The 20,209-nt window shown below is 39.9% G+C and overlaps 1 protein-coding gene and 1 long non-coding RNA gene across 3 annotated transcripts in view; one reads left to right on the top strand and one right to left on the bottom strand.

The window, feature by feature from the left end:
* LOC137175612 (uncharacterized) overlaps positions 1-20,209 on the bottom strand; it is a 417,849-nt gene that overhangs the window by 77,640 nt on the left and 320,000 nt on the right. The gene's annotated exons all lie outside the window — the stretch shown is intronic.
* tmem178bb (transmembrane protein 178Bb) overlaps positions 1-20,209 on the top strand; it is a 144,172-nt gene that overhangs the window by 62,710 nt on the left and 61,253 nt on the right. For both annotated transcript variants that reach the window (XM_067581919.1, XM_067581918.1), the window contains exon 3: positions 2,830-2,943. In XM_067581919.1, coding sequence (XP_067438020.1) covers positions 2,830-2,943 — 114 coding nt within the window. The remainder of the gene's footprint in view (positions 1-2,829; positions 2,944-20,209) is intronic.

The following is a 20,209-nucleotide window of genomic DNA, read 5'->3' as shown; positions in this document are numbered from 1 at the left end:
AACATGCTAAACTAAGATGGTAACTATGGTAAGCATTATCTGTGAAACTTTATTTTTATTTTTATTTTATTTATTTGCACAGAGGTTACAATAAAATATTACACAGTAAAAAAGTTATGTTAAAGAAGATGATGACTTCAGAGTTGTACTTAGTGAATTCCAGACATGAGGACCTCTAAATTTGATAAAAAATTGATGATTGGAAGTGCGACAATAAGGTGAATGAAAGTCTGTTGAGCGCCTCATTGAATAAGAGTGAATGTCTGATAATAAAAGGAAAAATGTATAAAATGTATCTGGAAGGTTTTGCTTGCGATATATGAATTTTAACATAAACACACATTCATCTTGTTAACATTGTAGTTGTGATCATGCTAGCATACCACCTCGCAGAGCTGCTAGCATGACTGTAGACTCTGTGCTTTCCCAAAACACACCATGACTGTTAGAAAACTGATTCTTATGAGCGTTTGATGATGTGTCACTGCTTTGGTCAGGTTTACACATGTAAAACTACTTGACTAAGGTAAGGAAAGGGTCATGGTCATGGTTAAAAAAGACCATTAGATACTGTTGGCGGGAGATGGGACCGGAGCAGCAGTGTCCCAGGTTGAAGTCAGACAACCATTTACCCCTACCTGTTCCATGTAACGCTTATCAGTTCCCATATAAAAAATGGGCCACTTGCCTTGCCCATCATCATGCCTACACTAAGGTCATCCAGTCATGGCTGTGCACAGATCCTTCTGTTGTAGGTGAGTCCCTTCGGTTTTCCCTCTACATGCACATTTGGCAGAGGCAGCAACCCATGAGGAAGACTCTGTGTGTATGTAAATATACAGCATATAGCTTGAGAGCCATATATAGTGCTTTTATCATATTGCCTCGGACAAAAACGCTAAATACGCTAGCCTATGTAGCTAATGTTAGACTACTACTGTAAAGTTGATTAGCTGAGAAGTCCCTCACATGTGTCCTGTAGTGATGCTGTGGTCATCCTGCTGCCTGGCTGTGTGGCTGCTCCCTGCAGATCCTCTCATCTCTACTCAGCTCTCCTTCTGCAACAAACACTCAGCATTTACATCCGTCTTTATAAACATGTTTCAGTACAAATTTGTCCATTATTTGGCCAGTAACCAATGTATTATAGTTACACATAGCTGTAAAGGTGACCCATCCTCTGTCCTTTATACTTCTTTTAATGAGGCAGATATCTGTGAGACACTTCAGTCACTTCAGAATTTTTTCAGGTGAAACTACAGTGTGAGGCAGACACAGGTTTTGATTTTGCACAAGTTTTTGCACAATAAAACAGAAATTAAATGGAAAGATGCCTCCAGTCTCATCTTTTTTCTTTCATCTTGTCCTGAGCCTAGTTCAAAAGCAGCTGTCCATATTGTAAATTAAAAATACTGATTAGCATTCAGTTTGCACAAACGTGTATGACTGATATTGTCAGTTTCTTGGTGAGAGTTACTAGCAAGGTAGTTTTTCAGAGTGTGGTTGCAGACCAAAGCTCCATTTCCTAAAAGCATCATAAGGCTGAGTCAATCTTAGTCCCATTGTAACTCCATGGACCAAGATAATTTTAGCCTGAAGATGATTTGGGGAAATGAAGCCCAGTCTAGTTGGGATTAATGTTGCAAATAATTTGGTGTCACACACAAAGGGCATGTCTTGCAGTAAACTTGTTTAATTCTAAACAATCTGAGGCAATAATCCTCTTAAACATCTCAACATATGCTTCCACACAATATACTCAAGAGTATGTTTAACAGCATATTCAAGTTATTAACGACTGCAACCTCTTGGGGTAATAAGGAGGGAAAACCGATGGGACTCACCTACAACAGCGGGATCTGTGCACAGCCATGACTGGATGTCATCCTTGAATGCAGGCGTGACAATAGCTGAGACAAGTGGCCCCAGTCAGCCAATCAGATGAAGCCAGCCTAAGACACCAATAGAAATAAAACCTCTCTGATTTTCTAATTTTCCATTTTCCATTTTTCTATCCAACATTCCACAAATAAAAAAAAAACACATTAATTAATTGGACAAATGAAAAACACAGTTTTAGAAAACTGAATTTAATTTTCTATTTTTTATTTTTATATGGAAAATTAAACTGATAAGCGTTACACTGACCCTACCTCCTTGCGGCGCTACAACAAGGTCACACTACTTCTGTCTTTACTTCTGAAAGAAAGTAGTCATTATCACATGGTGACACGAGGTCATCAAACAACCAATGCTGCCATCTTCAACAACATTCTGAGACCTTTAGAATCTTTTTTAAAAAAAATATCTTCCACACTTATGGTTCAGTAGTTCTGCAGCTCAGCTTGTCTCCGGTAATTCAGACATTTCTGACTGTCAGTTTGACTCAGGTCTACATTGTCAGTGAAACATTTCATCTAGAAATCCCACACACATCACCAGGCTAGGGGACTCTTGGAGACATTTATAATTATACACTAAATGGCTCCCTTGACTGATTAGTTAATAGCCTTTGAAGAACACATCATTTCTCTGACAGCCATTGTGTTGCAATTGTACGTAATAAAAATGTATGTTGAAAGTATTCCTTCAGCGTTGACATAATAAGATCTCATACAACAGCGGACTGCTATTGTTTTAGGAAAGAAGAGTGATTTGCCAGTGTTTGGGTATTTAATTAATAACTGCACACATAGCTGAATCAATCCACTGTGGAACAATGTTATCTTAGCGTCCCATTCAGTCCTGTTCTCTGTGTCATCAGCGTGGATCTTATGTAATGACCCATGAGTCAATGTTGTTCCTGTGGTTTTCTTTTTTTCTCTGCAGGTTCCATTGCAAGGTGCTCCTACATCAAGTATCACTACTCCTCGGCTACAATACCCAAAAACCTCTCCTACAACATCACCAAGACAATAAGGCAGGACGAGTGGCACTCCCTCCGTAAGTCTGCTACAATCTCTTCTACCACAAAAGGTTTTCAGTCCTCTAAAATCATTTTATTTTATATGGAAATGCTTTAGGCTGAGTAGATTTCATTTTCTTCTCTGAGAAGTGCTCATACTGTAATAGACATGTTTTAAAGAATAAAGGAAGATACATAGAAATAGAGTTATTCAATGTTCTGCTTTATTGTTATATTTGACTGACTTTCCATACAGTTCCAGCTATCACTGTAGCAATATTGAAGAAAAATTTCATTCTCATTAAACCTATACAGACTACACTTCACTTAGATTTCCTCTGATTTGTTTGTTATATTTTTAAAGATAGATCTGCTGTCTTGACTAAAACTAGCAAAGTCTTTTCTTAAGCAGGTTCATTATGTTGTAGGACAGAGCATGTTTTTGTCACAAGAATCAAACCAGAAATATTTCCAGTATAGTGCAATCAGATTAACCACTAGACCATTCTGTCCAGGAATTATAAATAATCTTTGATGGTGTTGTTATGTGGAACTGTGGAACTATGGCATTATGTGGTCAGTTAGTTGGTCAGTCTGTCTGTCCAACCATTAATCTGTCTAACACTTTAGTCCAGAAAAAAATAGAATAAGAAATGCTGACCACATAGCCTTGACCTTTGCTGTGGAAAGTCATCCTCCACAGAAGAATATTTTTAGTATTTTTATGACACCTCTTACCTTCTGTATAGCACCGTACTGCTACCGCACTGATTGGAATTTTGTATATTTACTTAACATGCATCCAAAAATGTACAAATTAAAAATGGACATTGTAAAAGCAATATGTGATTTTAGAGGGAGTTGCAGTATGTACTGTAACTATTTCTTGGCGAACAACATCTAGGCACAGTGACTGTCTGCAGCTTTCTGGTGCCCTTGTGATTGCACAGAGACCAAAACCTGTGCTCACCTGTGATGCTAACCAGAAGAAAAAATGTTTGTCAAGAAATAGTTATTGTAATGCTCAAATTGTTGTTTTTACATTTCTATTAAGCCAACAAGGTATGACGTGTTAATTAGTGAGCATTACAGGTATCGTTTGGTGTATTTTTGAACTTTGGACAGAGCCAGGCCAGCCGTTTCCCCCTTTATGCTAAGCTAGGCTAACTATGTCCTGACTCCAGCTGTGTACTTAATACACAGACAAGAGACTGATTTTAATCTTCTAATCTCAGTCTCAGAATAAAAGCAAATGAGTTTATTTCCAAAAGTGTTGATCTATCCCTTCCATTAGATTTGCTGTAGATCAAGTTTTTCAAGTACATCCTCTGACCTTTTTGTTAGAGCCACTACACAAGAAATGTCTTAACTGAACAAGCAGATTGAAATACGTAAATTCATTAACATTAATCCATCCTTTCCATTCTGGACACTCAGTGAACTTTTCTTTTTAATCCAAACTAGGTTCAAATGTCAAATTTGTCAAATGTAATCTAATTGCACATGCACCCTAGGGGCAATAAACCCTCATGATTTTAATGACACTATAGCTTTTCCTCTAGTGCCTCCATAGGGAAAACCCTCCGTTTTAGGTCACTCCACTGCTCAGACACTAAGTGTGATGTGTAAATGTTGTTTACTTCTGACCAGTGCTCTCATATGTGGAGGTAATGAACACGACAGACTCTACTTTCAGTTGTGATCCACTTTGAGCCACACTCACAGTATGTTTCAATTGTATTTGTCCAGTAAGTCCTGAGCCTGAAGAAAATACATTCAGCAGCTGGAGGGCTTCCTCTCCACAAGAGTGTTTGCCTGTTAGATTATATCAGCATGGGTACGAGTGCTGTCAGAGGAATCTAGGGGGAGTCTATCTACTTTTAGGATACCTGCCATTCATGAGCCGTTCCTCTGGGTATGTTGTAGCTCTCCAGTTCCCTGGCCACTGAGCCGAGTGGAAACACACTCTGACCTCAAACTGTCACTGTCTCAGTCTGACTAGTCCTTGGCTGTCAGGTGACAGGCTTGGGAAAAGCTCCTCTCTGTTCCAAACCACAGAGGACTGCTCTGCTGTCTGTTTTCTTCTGTCTTCTTCTCAACATGCAGCTCTGGCCTACAAAGCAGAGTCAGAAAAAAGTTGGAGGCTTTTCTAAAGCATATCCAGCAGGGTTCATGCACAGACGTTAGGGGGGCAGGTGCTCAAGCGAAAAAAAAGGGCACTGATAACTGAAAACATAAATTCACATTACACATCTGTTGGGTTATCTCAGGCCATGCAGCGATGATGCTGCTGCACAGTGATAGGAGAGGAAAGGAGAGGAGGAGAAGAGAGGGAGGACAGGAGGAGGAGAGGAGAGGAGGAAACAAGAGATAAGGAGTAAGGAGGATAGGAGGAGAGGAGAGAGGAAAGGAGAGTAGGAGGAGAGGAGAGAAATAGAAGAGAAGAGAGGAGAGGAGGAGGGGAGAGGAGAGGAGAGGAGAGATATCCAAATATGATTGCACAGACTATTAACCACGTAAAGTATATTTATTTGTTTCAGTTACTGAGTTCACTTGTTTTCACTGACAATGCTATTTTACGCCAGACTAGCTTGCTTGTTGTTACGCTTAATGGTGGGCTATTGATATCCGGGGCAGGAGCATTTTTTACCCTAAATTTTCTAATTGTGTGTCTGTTATTTATTGAGATGATGAGCATGGCTACAAAGGAGATTACGGTTTCTTACTTTGAGAACATACACACAGCAAGTTGCAGATCCATGTGAGCTTCAGTCCATCAAAATTAAAAGACATCTCACCTCTCCTCTCCAGGACATGTAACTGAAAAATTGAAAGTTTTTGAAAGATATAGACAACATATACAAGCCTGCATCAGTTACCTGCAGTCATGAACTGAGACTTGGGGGGGATGAGAGGGCAAATCAGATACTGGTTACAACTCCAAACTATTAGACCAAACAACTAAGTTTAATAATCATGAGAAGAAAGGTGAATCGGATGTTCATATATGTATCTAGCAGATGTTTCAATATTTGACCGAATAAGTGACAACTTTGACCTGATGGCGCCAGATGAAAAGAACCATTAATATTTTTACCAAATTTCATGGCAATCCACTGAGTTCTTAAGAGATTTCAGTCTGGTGGTGAACAAACCAATCGACAGACCAACATCACCATCCTGAGTGCCTTGCTAGTGTGGCTAAAAATCATCCAAGGGGAGTGTTCAGAGACAGGAAGACACTGCTGTAGATACTTAATCCTGTCAGTCATTACTTTAAACTCATCAATTCATTTTGCAAAACAGTATGTTTTCTTTTTGTATGATTTGCAGGATAGTTGGTTGAATGTGATCATTTTGCATCACACTTTTGGTATAATAAGGAGATATTTGACAGTCAAAGTTTAAAGTCTCCCCCTCCACTCAAAAATGTGTTTTCCTTATGATTACTTGGCTTGACTGTTTGAGCCTCACTGTGCAGAATGATGTATGTGTAGTTTGTTTTCACATCCGTCTGCTGAAAGTGGAAAGTTTCTAAGTGCTCATAAAAAATATGAGTTGAAGGGGTGGTGCCTTCGAGCATGATTTGTGACATCACAACTAGTTTAGAAGCTAATGTGGTCCAGTATGCAACTTAAAGTACACAAGTGTGATGTGGAAACTTGAAGCCTCCAGTGCAGATACTCTTAGAACTTTACAGTACAGTAGGAGACGTTTGGTGTCCAGCAGATAAAGTTCTGAAATGAACAATATTTGCATATTCATAGATTCTGGAGGAGGAGATGCCATTTTAAGGATTTTAATGAGGTAATAAGATTTTTTTTTGGGGGGGGGGGACTATTTTAGAGACATATTAATATTCTAAGCAGAGTATTCTTTATATATGTTACAACATGTCTGGAGGGGATCTTTAATCTTATATGACAATAAAAGGATAGATCATCAGCATATAACCCTACATACAGTATAACCCACTAACACGTTAGCGTCGGTGTTGGGGTTCTATAGTGCTTTATATAGCAGCATATCCTGTACACAATCTAATTATTACTACAACTAAATATTCTATATACTTTCCCCCTATGGCCATGATTGGGATGCATACTTTCCCTCTTGTGTTTTTCATACCACTGTATGTTCATTGTATTTACCCTCCAGTGAAACAGACATGCCGGAGCAAAAATCACTGTTGCATGATCAGTGTTGAAGCTTACAGTATTCTTTCTTCAGTCAAAAGCAGATCTGTGATGGCTGACACTGTGTCTACCCAGTCTGTATTTGGTAAATCAGTCTGTCTGACAGTATATGGCATTACATTCAGCATATTCTCCTCAAGAAAAATGTACAGTTCCCACCAGGAGATCATAGACCCCAAATAGTCCCCCATGAATAGGCTTTTTAGTTCCAGCCAAGGGCAAAAGACATCACATTTATTGGGCTAAATAAGAGAGCTGCTGCTGCGTATGCAAATTCTCTGAAAATGTTTGGCTCAGTTACTGCCATTTTCTAGTTTGGTTTTGGCTCATATGCATAGGAATAGGAAAGATGTGTTTCATCTTCACTATCTTGGTTAGCTCAGGAAAACACATAGCTCATATTGATGGCAGGAAGGTCACCCTTCTCCAGTCAGACATGTTTAATGTCCTTATTACTGGGCCTATCCACACACAATCTCAGTGTGAGATAACTCCACTCCTCTAACCGATGGCCTGTCAATCCGCTGTGGTTATGAAAACGAAAAATAGAAATAGCAAAAGGGTGAATAAACAGAGCCCTGTCCACTGGGTGAGCATCTGCACTCACTACCGAATCAATAACAGGCCAAGAAGTGCCAGATTAAATCACAGCTCTGAATGACCCACTAATAAGACATTACACGTAGGCCCTGAACCAGAGGGTCTTAGGGGACAGTGAGCTTCTAATGAGTCCAGTTTCTAACTGCAGATAGACTGACCATGGATCACATCTAACACAGTCTTCTGACAGACTGAGTTATCAGCTGCATAGAGTTGAAACACTATAATACAACCACTTCAAGCTTAAATCTAGAAGAATTTGAGAAACATGTTGCAGGTTACATTATAGAGGAAGATTCAATGATGAACAAAACAAAAGTAGAAAAAAATATATATTTGAAAAAACATGACGACAATTAATAAATTAAGAGTAATTGATATTAATCTTGCAGTCAAATGACAAAGTAGACCAATCCTATTTTTGTGTTCTCATGTTATTGTGAAGTGTCATAAAGTCATGGCCCAAGTAATTAAATTTATTCAACATTGGTGGTGAAAAAATGGTCCAACTACCCTGAAGTTTTCTTGTCCCACCCATGTTATCCTGGATGCTCGGAGAGCTGACTTGTGTGTGTGAACTTTAAGTATCCCAGCATACATTAGACATCAACCAGCAGCGATGGCAGAGGATATGAACCAGACTCATAACTGTTATCATTTTCATTCTAAATTGTTACTCTGTCACCACATTAAGTTTTGAGTTTTTCTTCAGGCAACAGTATAACCATTTAGAGTTTTTTATATGTGGTTGAAGAAAATTTGGAGCAAAGTTTTCAGAGATCTGACGACCTGCTAGTGGGGAAAGTCGGTCACATCCGTAATCATCCTGGGGAGAAGAGTCTGATCTCAGCAGCCCTATAATAATTTACCGATGGCATTAATGTCTCCGTAGAGTTTTAAGCAGAAGATAAAATTCCTTTTGGAGGAAACACTTTGAGTCGAAATGAGTCTAACAGTCGCAATCTAATGTTTGTTGCTGCCAGATTGGTTTGTCTGAAGGTAAAGTTAATCTTCATGGTTTTTTTCTCACTGTCACTTCCTTTGAAAGCTCAGAAAAAGTTAGTCAGTTGAGATTGTTTTTTCGCACAGTAGGTGTGTTGAAGTTTAAACCTGAGCCCAGCTGAGCTGCTAATGTCAGCAAGAAAGCTATTGTCCCAATTGCAAATTGAGTGTACTGCGTCATCCCATCCTCTGAGTTCAACATGCCAAGCTCACTCTTACTGTGAGTAATTCAATTAAAAAAAAATAAAACATTAAGCTTTTTTTTTTATGCTTTTTTATATGAACATTTTTAATATAAGATAGAGTCTGATGGTAAACTAAACAAACAGCTTGATTTTAAATAGCACTGAAATAATTGATTAGTCTTAAAATACACCATTGTTTTTGACAACAAGAGAGCGCACATAATTGATGTGGTCCATCATACCCCTCCTCTCCCCTCCCTCTGATCTGCAGACAAGCACAGCATTACAGCAGTAGTGAAAACGTAGGATAGCTAGTTAGCTTTCTTTTTTGCTTTATTTCAAGAACTGACGATGGCAGAAGCAAAAGAAAGTAGGTTGTCTGATATTCGCCTCAGACAAATGAATGTGAATTGATTTCACAAAAGGACTGAGCTGTGTGCACTCTCTGCTGGGAAAATGTTGTGTGTCGAACTTCAAGTGTATAACGTCATTTTGGAGCAAGGCAGGAGAAATACTTCAAAGATAGGGCTGATGAAGCTGAATCAATAAGGATGGCAGAGGCCCAGTACAGGAAGCAAAGCAGTGTCTTTACAACCTTATATGCTGCCAAAAACCAAGCTACAGAGGGCAGCTATAAAGTTGTGCAGTGCATTGCTAAACACAGAAAGCAATTCTCTGATGGAGAGTATATAGAGGAGGCTTTCCTCAGGTCATATTTGATGGGTTACCAAACAAAGACATGATCATCAACAGGATCAAAGAAGTGCCCGTATGTGCGAGAGCTGTAGAGAGGCACCAGCAAACTCATCAGTATTCAGCATAGCTGTTGACAAGAGTGTGGATGAAAACAATGTTCCATGTCTAGCCTAGCAGTGGCTACCAGATACTGCGACAAAGGAGAGATACATGAGGAACATTGTTGTTGAAAGCCCATGCATGGTACCACTAATTGGGAGGATGTGGCAAAAGCGTTTACTGATCATTTTGACGAGAGAGTAGTAGATATCAAGAAAATATTTGCTGTTACCACCAACAGAGCCCCCGCCATGGAAGAGAAGCAGAGGGGATTTGTGATTAGTTGAAAATTAAATTGGTCATCCTGTGATGAAGTTCACTGAGATTTTTACACACAACTTTTCCTGGTGAATATTACAAAATCTGATCTTAATAGCTAAAGTGGTGAAAACAGTTAACTATATTGTGGTTCACTTCTCTTTGACACACCATCAGTTCAGATCTCTGCTGGAGGAGATGGACAGTATTCATAAGGATTTGCCACTTTACTGCAGTGTTAGCTGGCTGAGTGATGGAAAGGTTTTGGAATGGTTTGTACAGTGCTTTGATGCAATCAAGGCCTTTCTGATCAAAAAGGAGTAAGACTACACTGAGCTGGAGGATGAGAAATGGCTCACGAAACTCATTTTCTTAACGGATATCACCAGCCATGAGAGCTGGAGTTCTGTGCCAGATTTCAGGACTTCCAGCAACACAGTCCATTGTTTTCTTTTTTGATAAACCCAGAACGCTTGAGGGAGAACAGCATGTCCCTATTTCAGTGAATGGGGACTGAGGAGTTTGAAATGCAGCAGATAAAACTCTGTGCATCCTCACTGTGGGCATCTAAATTCAGACAGCTGTGCAAAAAACTGGAAACTGCTGACATTGATAAAGGGGCCTCCATTCTGGCCTGTTGGGAAAGCTTGCCGGAGAAGTTTGACTGTCTGAAAAAGGTGGCCTTCACATTGATTTCAGAATTTGGATCCACATACATGTGCGAACAGATATTCTCACAGGAAGTCAATTTTGAGTTCCATGCGCAGCCGAATGACTGTGGATCATTCAGAGGCATTTGTCCTACTGAAGGTCTCCCAATACAGACCAGAGATCACACAACTCAGCAAAGAAAAGCAGGGACAAGGGTCACACTAAATCAGTAAGACTGAATTATTTAATTTTGTGCCCTAGTAATTTTCATACATTTGCACAAATAATAAAATGTGTATGTGTGTGTGTGTTTGTTTGTGTGTGTTTGTGTGTGTTTGTGTGTGTGTGCGGAGCGCAGATCTTTTGGCATGCAGAATCTAGACAGGGAGACAAGTAGCAGCAGTAAATAAATAAATAGATAAATGCTCATTATGAAAATGAACTGGCATTCAGGTCTGTGTTTTTTTTTAAGGGGACATATTATGCTTTTCCTTATTTTCAGACATATATATAATGTCACAATGTCGGATGTTCAATGTCGGATGTTCATGCTTCGTTACCTCTACTTCCTCCTTGTGATGACATCAGATTGTTTGCTCATACAAATGACCATCCGTTCTGTAGCCTTGGTTGCTAAGGTTGTTGCTAAGGTTTTTCCATGTATTGTTTGGATTTTCCACTGTCATATTTCAGATCAGAGTCCAACTCGAACATGTACGGATGTATTTGAGAAGTTTCCATTTTGAGTAAAGAATGGGAAAAAGAAGTGAAATCCTGCTACTGTTGTTTGTTTACATAGCTGGAAGTCTGCTAGGATGCAGCTTGTGAACAGAGTGGGCTCAGTGGGGTCTTAAAGAGGCAGGAGCTAAAACGCCTGAACTGAGGAGATAAAGAGGGGATAAATACAGAGGTTTTAACTGTAACTCATGCAAACATATTTCAGTAGCCCCAGAATATAAATATGAATATATATAATATACATATATACCTGGAAATGTGCATAATATGTCTTTAACTAATCAGGGATCAATAATCACTTGGTGTAATGTATGATATGTGTCGAAATGGTAAGAGTTGCTTTGAACGACTGTTAATTTGAGTGTAACTTGAGATGCCATTATCACAGGTACAGACCCTGTAGAGTCTATTAAATAAACTGACATATTTACACTTGAGAGGAGTAAAGATTATGTATGTGTCTTGAAGAGATGACCTTTTCAACATCTGGCACATTAGAAGAGTGTTGAAACAAAGACTGGCCTAACTCTGTAAGCCATTCTAACATTTCTGTGTGCAACCAGCCCCTGGAAATGGAAGACCAGCTACAGTTTTTACGGATGAGTAACCCCCCTTCAACTCAGCCCTTTTAGGCTGTTTGGTCAGCAGGCAGAGTTTTTAATAGTTTTCTGTTCAACTTCAGAGATGTCCTGGACCAAATCCACCCACACTGCCTTGGGCCTTGTATGGATTAAGTAAGAATGACAACCTAGTCTTGACTTTCATGTAGTGTGTGAAATTGAGCTTGGGCAGGCCTGACAATTTCTCCCACTCCCATTTTATGGATTTGAGGAAACCGTAGGGTGACATTGACACCGCTTCAAAGACTCAGAGATGAACATGATACTCATTTGTTTCTGTCAGTCAAAAAAGCCGCAGCAACTTGCAGTGGCACCCGCACAGTCAGGAACGAAAACCCTTTTTCTATTACTGCTGAACATCAAAGCAACAGCAGAGAGTACGCAATATCCCTTCTCCCACCCCTATTGTCTGTCACAGATGCAGACAGCAGCGAGGGTGCATACATTTTTGACGCTGGCTTTTAGAGAGGACAGGATGGAAGGAGGTTTTCTCATACTGCAGCTTAGGGATTTTGTTACTTCAAAAGGAAGCATAAGTTGTGAGCTGGGAAAAGCTGTCAATGAGTGACAGCATATAATCCAAGGTACCAGCGAAAGGTTGTGGCTGAGGCTAATTGTTCACTAGGCAGCCACTCCAACTCAATCTCATCACACTGATGTGGCTGATGCGGTTGGTAAATTATGCAGTGAGCAGGCCTGCATGAAGATGACAGGGATTTAACTCATTAAGAAGCATCGATTCATTGCTATTTAAAAGCTTTGTAGGGTAGCTGCTTTTGTAGAACCTCCACCCTTCCACCCCATCACTATCATTTTTCACACCCCCCAAACAAACAAACAGACTATAATCTGCTGGTTGGCCTGTCTGTGTCTTACGCCTCATTCAGATCAAAACCAGCAGTGTGTGATAAAACGCAGCCCTCCCATTCATTTACTGACTGAATGAGGCTAACTGACTGAATGCAGCCTTACTGGAAGGTAAACCTCAATACTGGGAGGTCACCAGCAAGCAAAGAGCACATTGAGGAGGTGAAAAGCAGCAAGAGCCTCAAAGTGTGGTTCAGTGAACACAGCAACATCTTCTGGTACAGTTAAAGTGAGTGAGTGAGAATGTAGATTGTGGAAGGATCTTTTTAATGTTGTCAACACTACAAAGTACAATCACTGAATTTGAATATGAAAACTCCATCAACTTTCGCTTTTGAGATTAAGATAAATAGTGCTGTGGGACAAACAACTTAAAGGGGTAAAACAGTCAACTAGTATTAGGCTAGTACTCCCCAGCCTGTGAAAGCAGTTATATTTCTTCTTTGTCTCTAAAAGGAGCTTTGTCAATGAGAAGATGATGTCACAGTGAGTCACAGTGAGGTCATCAGGGTTGTCTCAGCTTGGACCTGAAATTGATACACAAATAAAGCTTTTAGTTACAAAGTCAGGGGCCTGGTGTTTGAATAATGTGGTCCACTGAGTTGCATTATGGGAAATGCAGGATCCAATGTTTTTGGAGCTTGATTCATACTAGGGACTAAAAGTCGGTATATCTACTGCCTTGATTTTGACGATTCTTTTTAAAACCTGTTTATGGAAATGCAAATTTAAATTGCTGGAATACCCCTTTAAATAATAACAAAATCAGAAAGAGTAATTTAAATACCAAAAACCTCGGTGGTTAGGTCCTGACACTCCACTGTTTTTGTGTATAAGATGACATTTAAGGAATATTATTTCCTGCGAGAACAAGCTTTGTGCTGCACATCAATCATGGACCAGGGCCAGACCAAATCAGTGTTGGAGGCTCTTAGATCAATTCAGTTTGCAGCCTGTGTACATAGTAGCTGCTGCAGAGTGGTTTCAGGAGATAGTAAAATAGGATGAGGTGTTATTTCTTTAGGATGACAACGAACACAACAACAGTAACCATAACATTACTACTGCACCTGTATCAACCACCAACCAGGTAGAACAGAAGATTTTTCAGTGTCTGGAAGAAATGAGGATACAACACACAGCCAAACACTACAGGGGAAAATTAAAAATAACTGGAGGAAAAAAGTGGTTCAATGCACTGAATGCTGTTTTGGGTCACTGACCAGCAGTATCCTGAACTCAACATAAACCTGGAAGAAAATCAGCATCAGCGACACTTTTTCCATTGTTTGTCTTCCTCCCAATATAGGTCATTCACCTACTGAACAGATAAAAATGACTACTGGCACCTTTTTAATGACACATAGGGTGGGATATTTGAAATGTCCCAGTTTGCAAAATAATTTTAATTCAACTCACTTCAATCACTTAATTTATCCCTGTAAGGGCAATTGTATGCAGCAGCTCACTACCTAGATCAAGCCATATACACACAGTAGATAGGAAAGAAAGAAAAATACTGTTGATTACAAAGCTAAAAATATTCAAATGCTATAAGCTTAAAAAAACATGTGGAATTGACAATAAATACACTGACAAATAATTATAATATACATATCTCTAAACAACAGTCTAAAGGGATACATAATCTAAAAGTTTCACAAGTTAATGAAGCTGTGCATAAAATCATTTTAAAAAATAAAGGGAAAATTGAAAGAACCTAATACCAAAGACAAAATGAGTTTGTTAAAAGTTCAAGTTAAGTTCACAGTATAGCTTTGGGGCCCAGGCTTTTCCCAAGCAATCAACAGTCAAATTTGCATTAGTGTTGTCAGGTTTCATACATTAGAGGTAGAGGTCGCTTGCAGACCAGAAACACCCAGCACTGACATTTTAACTGCTACTACGCAAATGCAGTAGTATGTGGGTGAAGATCAGCTCATCAGCATTCACCACACCTTACATGTCACATTCACGGAATCTTTGCAAGGACTAAAGTGATAATTAAAGACTCCGACATCCTCCTACAGTCCCTTTGAGTTTCCTTTATCAAACACAGACCCCAAACTCATTCACCTCCCCCAACCAAACCCTACCATGTCTTTCATCTTCTGGGTAAATGGATGTTCAGCAGAGAGAAATGGAGCGCCCCATCTTTTCACATTGTATTTTTTCACTTGAGGTTGTCGCTTTTGGATGGTATGTGTTCCATATTTAACAAAGCCCTCATTTTGATGCACTTATTAATGTCTGTGTGTGTGTGTGCGTGCATGTGTGTGTGTGTATGCAGGGAATGATGGGTGGGGGCTAGTTTCTGCAGTTCTATAAAAAATCTTCAACTGTTCTACTTGAGGGCATCACTTTGATGTGAGGCGGATTGAATGATCATCAGTGTGTGTACAGTGTAAACAGCTTTAGAATTGTTGGAAGGCATATTGTTGCACTTTTGACAGAGGCTAGCAATTTTCCTTTCTTCCTCTTTAAACCTTTGAGCTAAGCTAAGCTAAACATCTCCCAGACCTCGAGTGCTGCCATACTTGGAGCAGAGATGAAATTGATATTGATCTTCTCATCTGACTCTGGATTAAACTGTAAACAAGGAGATTTCCCAAAATGACAGGCTGTTTATTAAGTGACTGGAAAAGAGCGATATGGATTTGGGATCAGTGATGTCTTTATTCAACATTACAATCACCAGCAGAACAATGAGGACCCAGAGTTTGTTAGTATTGTAGATGCCAAGCTATAATGAATCTTTGAAGCCTATACCCATCTGAGTATTGCTAGAGTACCCCTTTAAATCTAAAATTAATTGACCTTCCTTTTCTATACACTTCTAAACTCTTCCACACAGATTCTGTTCATGGTGGATCAGAGGATTCTCCTCTGGATAATTAAAAATTATATGAATGGCCAATTACTTTTCCTTATAGTATTTACAGTAGTTGCCATTGCTGTAGATATTGTCCCCTGGTGTGATCTAAATGTGACGTCATTTATAACCAGTTAAATGTGAAGTCAGCAGACAGTGATAATTGTTTTCTAAAATATCTTTGTGCTGACAGGAAGTGTAAATTCAACATCACCTGCCCTGGGATGCATGCATGATGTGTGAAGAATTTGGAATGCTGTGTGATAATATTTACTGCTAATACACTGCTGTATCTACTATTAGGGCTTGTACAGCTACGGCAAGCCCCAAGGGGAACACAGTCAATCACCACCCACACTGCTTTAAGAGAGCTTTGTTTCACACAAATGAGTCTGTGATATTGTTTCTGGTTGTAATGTCTCAGTTTTGATTAGCTTGATAATATAATCTAGGCAGGAAAAGGTGAGCGCTTTTGTCAGTGTCAGACTGAGTGTGAGGCTGCAGCAATTTCCTGGAAGCACATACTGCTGCAGATCTGGTATATATCAAACTTGAAAACACAATAGAAACGTTTTGTTTTTGTTCTTTTTTTTGCACAAATGAAACTCTTGCCTATAAGGTCCCCAAAGGGCTCCATCCAGGGCCTGTATTTATCCAACTTATCAGTGCACTGTGGTCACTTTTGTGTAGCATATTCTCTTCCACTGTCCAATTCCCATTAACTACACCTCCTACACTGACCTTTTGTAATTATTACCCCTGGTCCTAAAAGTAAGACCAAAAATGCATCACTTTGAAGAATTTTTTGACAGTTAGGAGTGATTTCCTACTCTGAGAAGCTTGATAAATACAGCCCCAGACCTGCACTCATTTTACATATACAACACTATTATTTACAGTATGTGATAATCTAGCATAGAGCAAGGAAAGGAAAGGTGAAAGAGTTGGTTGATAACTAAGTTAGATCTGAGTGGTCTTTAGAAGATTTTACTGAAAAATCTTAATTTTTGTTGATATAATGTATAAATGTATAAATGATGTTGTTATGTCACCCTGTGCATTCAAATATCTTCCATAGCCATAAAACCTGCTGTCTTGGATCTTTGACAGTTATGATTTACTGTAATGTCTTGTTACTTTTCACTCAACAAATATGCTTATTCCAATGTAAACTGTATCTGTAATAAGCTAAAATCAACCAATGACACCAGCGTAGCTGTATCAGCCGGGCTCATTGTACAGTGTAAGGTCCTCCTTCCATGCGGAATACTTTTGCGCATGTGTAAGCAATGTACTGTATATTCAGACGTGACAAGAAAAAGGTCAACACATGCAATTATTTATGAGGCATCAGAGTCACTGAGCTGTATCACATGTCTGTGGGAAACAATCTGTCTTGTTCTCAACATCATTACAGTTAGTCTTTTCTAGCCAGCATCTCCACAATGTCATTCTAGCTTCATCATACTTCATATCGCCGAGCACCTTGTATTATTTACAGGGATGGATCTGAAAGCTTCAGAAAGTTTCCTACATGTTCTCCTGCCATCTAATTTTGCATTCAAGGAATTATGCTAAGCAGCAGGCAATTATGGTGATAATAATTAGTGGAGAAATCGGTTTGTGTCCTATTTAGACATGGCAAAGGGGCTTCTGATTGACATTGTGAAGTGCTATGTTACTCACTGTGCATGTGAAATGAATGCTGCCATTGTTATTGCTCTCGAGCAGAAGTTTAAGAGAAGTCTTAATATGTGCAGTTGTCATTGTAGTTATTGAACCAACACTGGTACTAGAGGATGGCTGCTGGCAATTACAGAGTTCTGCTGGCATTTGGCAAGAAGAAGTGTTACTAAAGTTGGATAAATGAGGTTGAAATTTGGAGACTGCTTGCTGACCTGGATAAGAAGAAGCAAGCTTTGGTGGTTGCCTTATCACTAATGGGGAGAGCAAGGGACATTGCACTGGGAAATGGCGCAGAGAATTTGAAAGACAATGAGGGAAACTATGTGTTTTTGAAAGAGGAAAAGGATCGCCAGTATGAGGTGTACACAGAGTTTGACCGGATCACAAGAGAAAATGGCATTTTGATGGTGAAATTTGAATGTCAGTACAACAGAATATTTAAGTTCAAAATGGAGCTTCTAGATGTTGTGTTAGCTTTCAAGCTACTAGATACTGCGGGACTTGATGTTGCAGACAAACAGTTGGTGCTTACCGCTTGTCCAAGCTTCTCGTTTGTGAACATGAAGTCAGCCTTCAAGAGAATCTTTGCTGATAATTCACCACAGGAGGGCCTGGTGAACTGCAAGTGAGTGGAAATGCTGCTGACTCTGCCTACTATATACAATATACTGGCAAGCAAGAAAGTAGGTCAAGTTTGCAAATTCAAACGGCTGTTCAGGCAGTAGCGTAAGCTGAAATCACAGGGTGGGCACAGAGAAAATCAGGTGGGCCTAGCCCGTCAAGCAACCAGTGAAACTTGAACTGACATCTTCAGGACATTATTGTGTGAATTTTAGAGATTAAACTAATCCTGATGAAAGCGAGCGAGATTCAAAATGAGAATGACATTCTCACTCTGACAGAAAACATGACAACAAAGGAAAAACAGAAAGTTCTATTGAAACTACACAATTTGAACATGCCTTAGTTGACAGACTGCAAAAACTACTGGCCTGCTCTGGTAATAATGATGAATGCACCACAATTCTCAAGAACATTGTGAAAAACGGTGAGACATGTATCAGATACAACAAACCAGAGCAAAAGCCAGCAGTGGGTTTGCCTATGGCTTCAACCTACAATGAAACTGTAGCCTTGGACTTGCATGAGCTAGAGCCAGGAGTGTGGTATATGCATGCCATAGACTACTTCACATGCTTCAGTGCAGGGAGCATTGTCACTTCCAAGAAACCCAAGGAAAGAGTGAAGCACTTCATTCACTGCTAGATAAGCGCTCATGGTCTTCTGTGCAGACTTTTCAGTGACAATGGAGGTGAATTCAACAACGAAAAAATGAGTGACATGGTGAAAAACTTTAAAATCGAAGTGAAGACAACTGCAGCTTCTAGCCCATGGATCAATGGCCTAATTATGCCTAAAGGCATAATCAAACCCTCACTGAAATCCTGATGAAGGTGAAGAGAGACAATGGATGTGACTGGAAGACTGCACTAGACTGGGCCCTGATGGCAAAGAACTCTATACACAATGTGCATGGCTACAGTCCCTACCAGAACCCAAATCCGCCTTCAGTTCTCACTGATAAGTTGCCAGCTCTAGAAGGTACTAGTGTGAGTACTTGGATAGGCCAGCACACCGCAGCATTACATGCTACAAGGAGAGCATTTACAGAATGATGCTGAGGATAAGAGTGAGCCCTCTCATACATCAATACAGCCTGGAGGGGGTAATCATGGTCAATCTGACGCATCACAGACACACTCAGTCATGACTTGTGAAGGCTTTAGGCTGAAAACTGGACAAGTAGTTGCATACACAGATAGTGGAAGTGGCTAAGCACACACTGGAAAAATCCTCCACCGGGCAGGAAAAGCCACTGGAGTACACAAAAACTGGTACAATGTGCAGTACACTGAGGCTGAGGAAATTACTGGCACAACAGGGTCAGTTGACCTAGGACAAGTAGACGATCTTCATATGGTTCTGTCTGAGCATGCCGAGTTATGGGCAGACTGCCATGAAAATGACATTCATATTGTGAATGATGATGCTTTCATTCCTGCCAAACACACTGAACTCAGCAACTGGAAAAGGAATGATGTGTTTGAAGAGGAGAAAACTGTAGGCCAGATATGCGCCTCCACAAAGTGAGTGTGCACACTCAAGGAGACACCTGATGGTGTTGTACCTAAAACTAGATTAATTGCAAGTGGCTTTGAAGAAATTAATACTCATGAGCTCCCAAAAGACTCACCTACATGTGCCTCAAAGTATCCAAAAATGATAATGGCTGTTATTTGTCAAAAGAAATTGCAGCTGAACTCCATGGACATTAAAGCAGCCTTTTTACAAGGTAAACCTGAAATGTCTACATCTGGCTCAGAGCAAAGGAACTCTATGGAAGCTGAAAAAGTGTGTTTATGGCCTAGCAGATGCTTCTCTGTATTGGTACAACAGAGTGAAAGACACTATGCAGCAGTTGGTAGTTACTGTGTCAAAAGTCAATCCAGCAGTGTTCTACTGGCTGGATGACTCCTGCAATGTGACAGGAGTCCTTGCTTGTCATGTGGATGACTTCATCTGGGGTGGTTCAGAAATGTTCTCCACAACAGTCATGCATCACTTGAAAGCTGCTTCTCAAGTTGAACGTGAAGAACACAACAGCTTCAGTTACACTGGAATGGAGGTTCACCCTTTGGAGGATGAGATACAGGTACAACAGAGTATGTATATAAAGAATCTGCAACCCATTCCTGTGGATCCCAACAGAGCCACACAGCAAAAGGCTCCTCCAACAGACATTGAAACTGACATGCTAAAATCGAAGATTGGGC

The sequence above is a fragment of the Thunnus thynnus genome, chromosome 23 (genome assembly GCF_963924715.1).
Source record: "Thunnus thynnus chromosome 23, fThuThy2.1, whole genome shotgun sequence".
In the NCBI taxonomy this organism is placed as follows: Eukaryota; Metazoa; Chordata; class Actinopteri; order Scombriformes; family Scombridae; genus Thunnus; species Thunnus thynnus.
The sequence above is the reverse complement of the archived record's forward strand: the minus strand, read 5'-3'. Positions and strand labels throughout refer to the sequence as shown.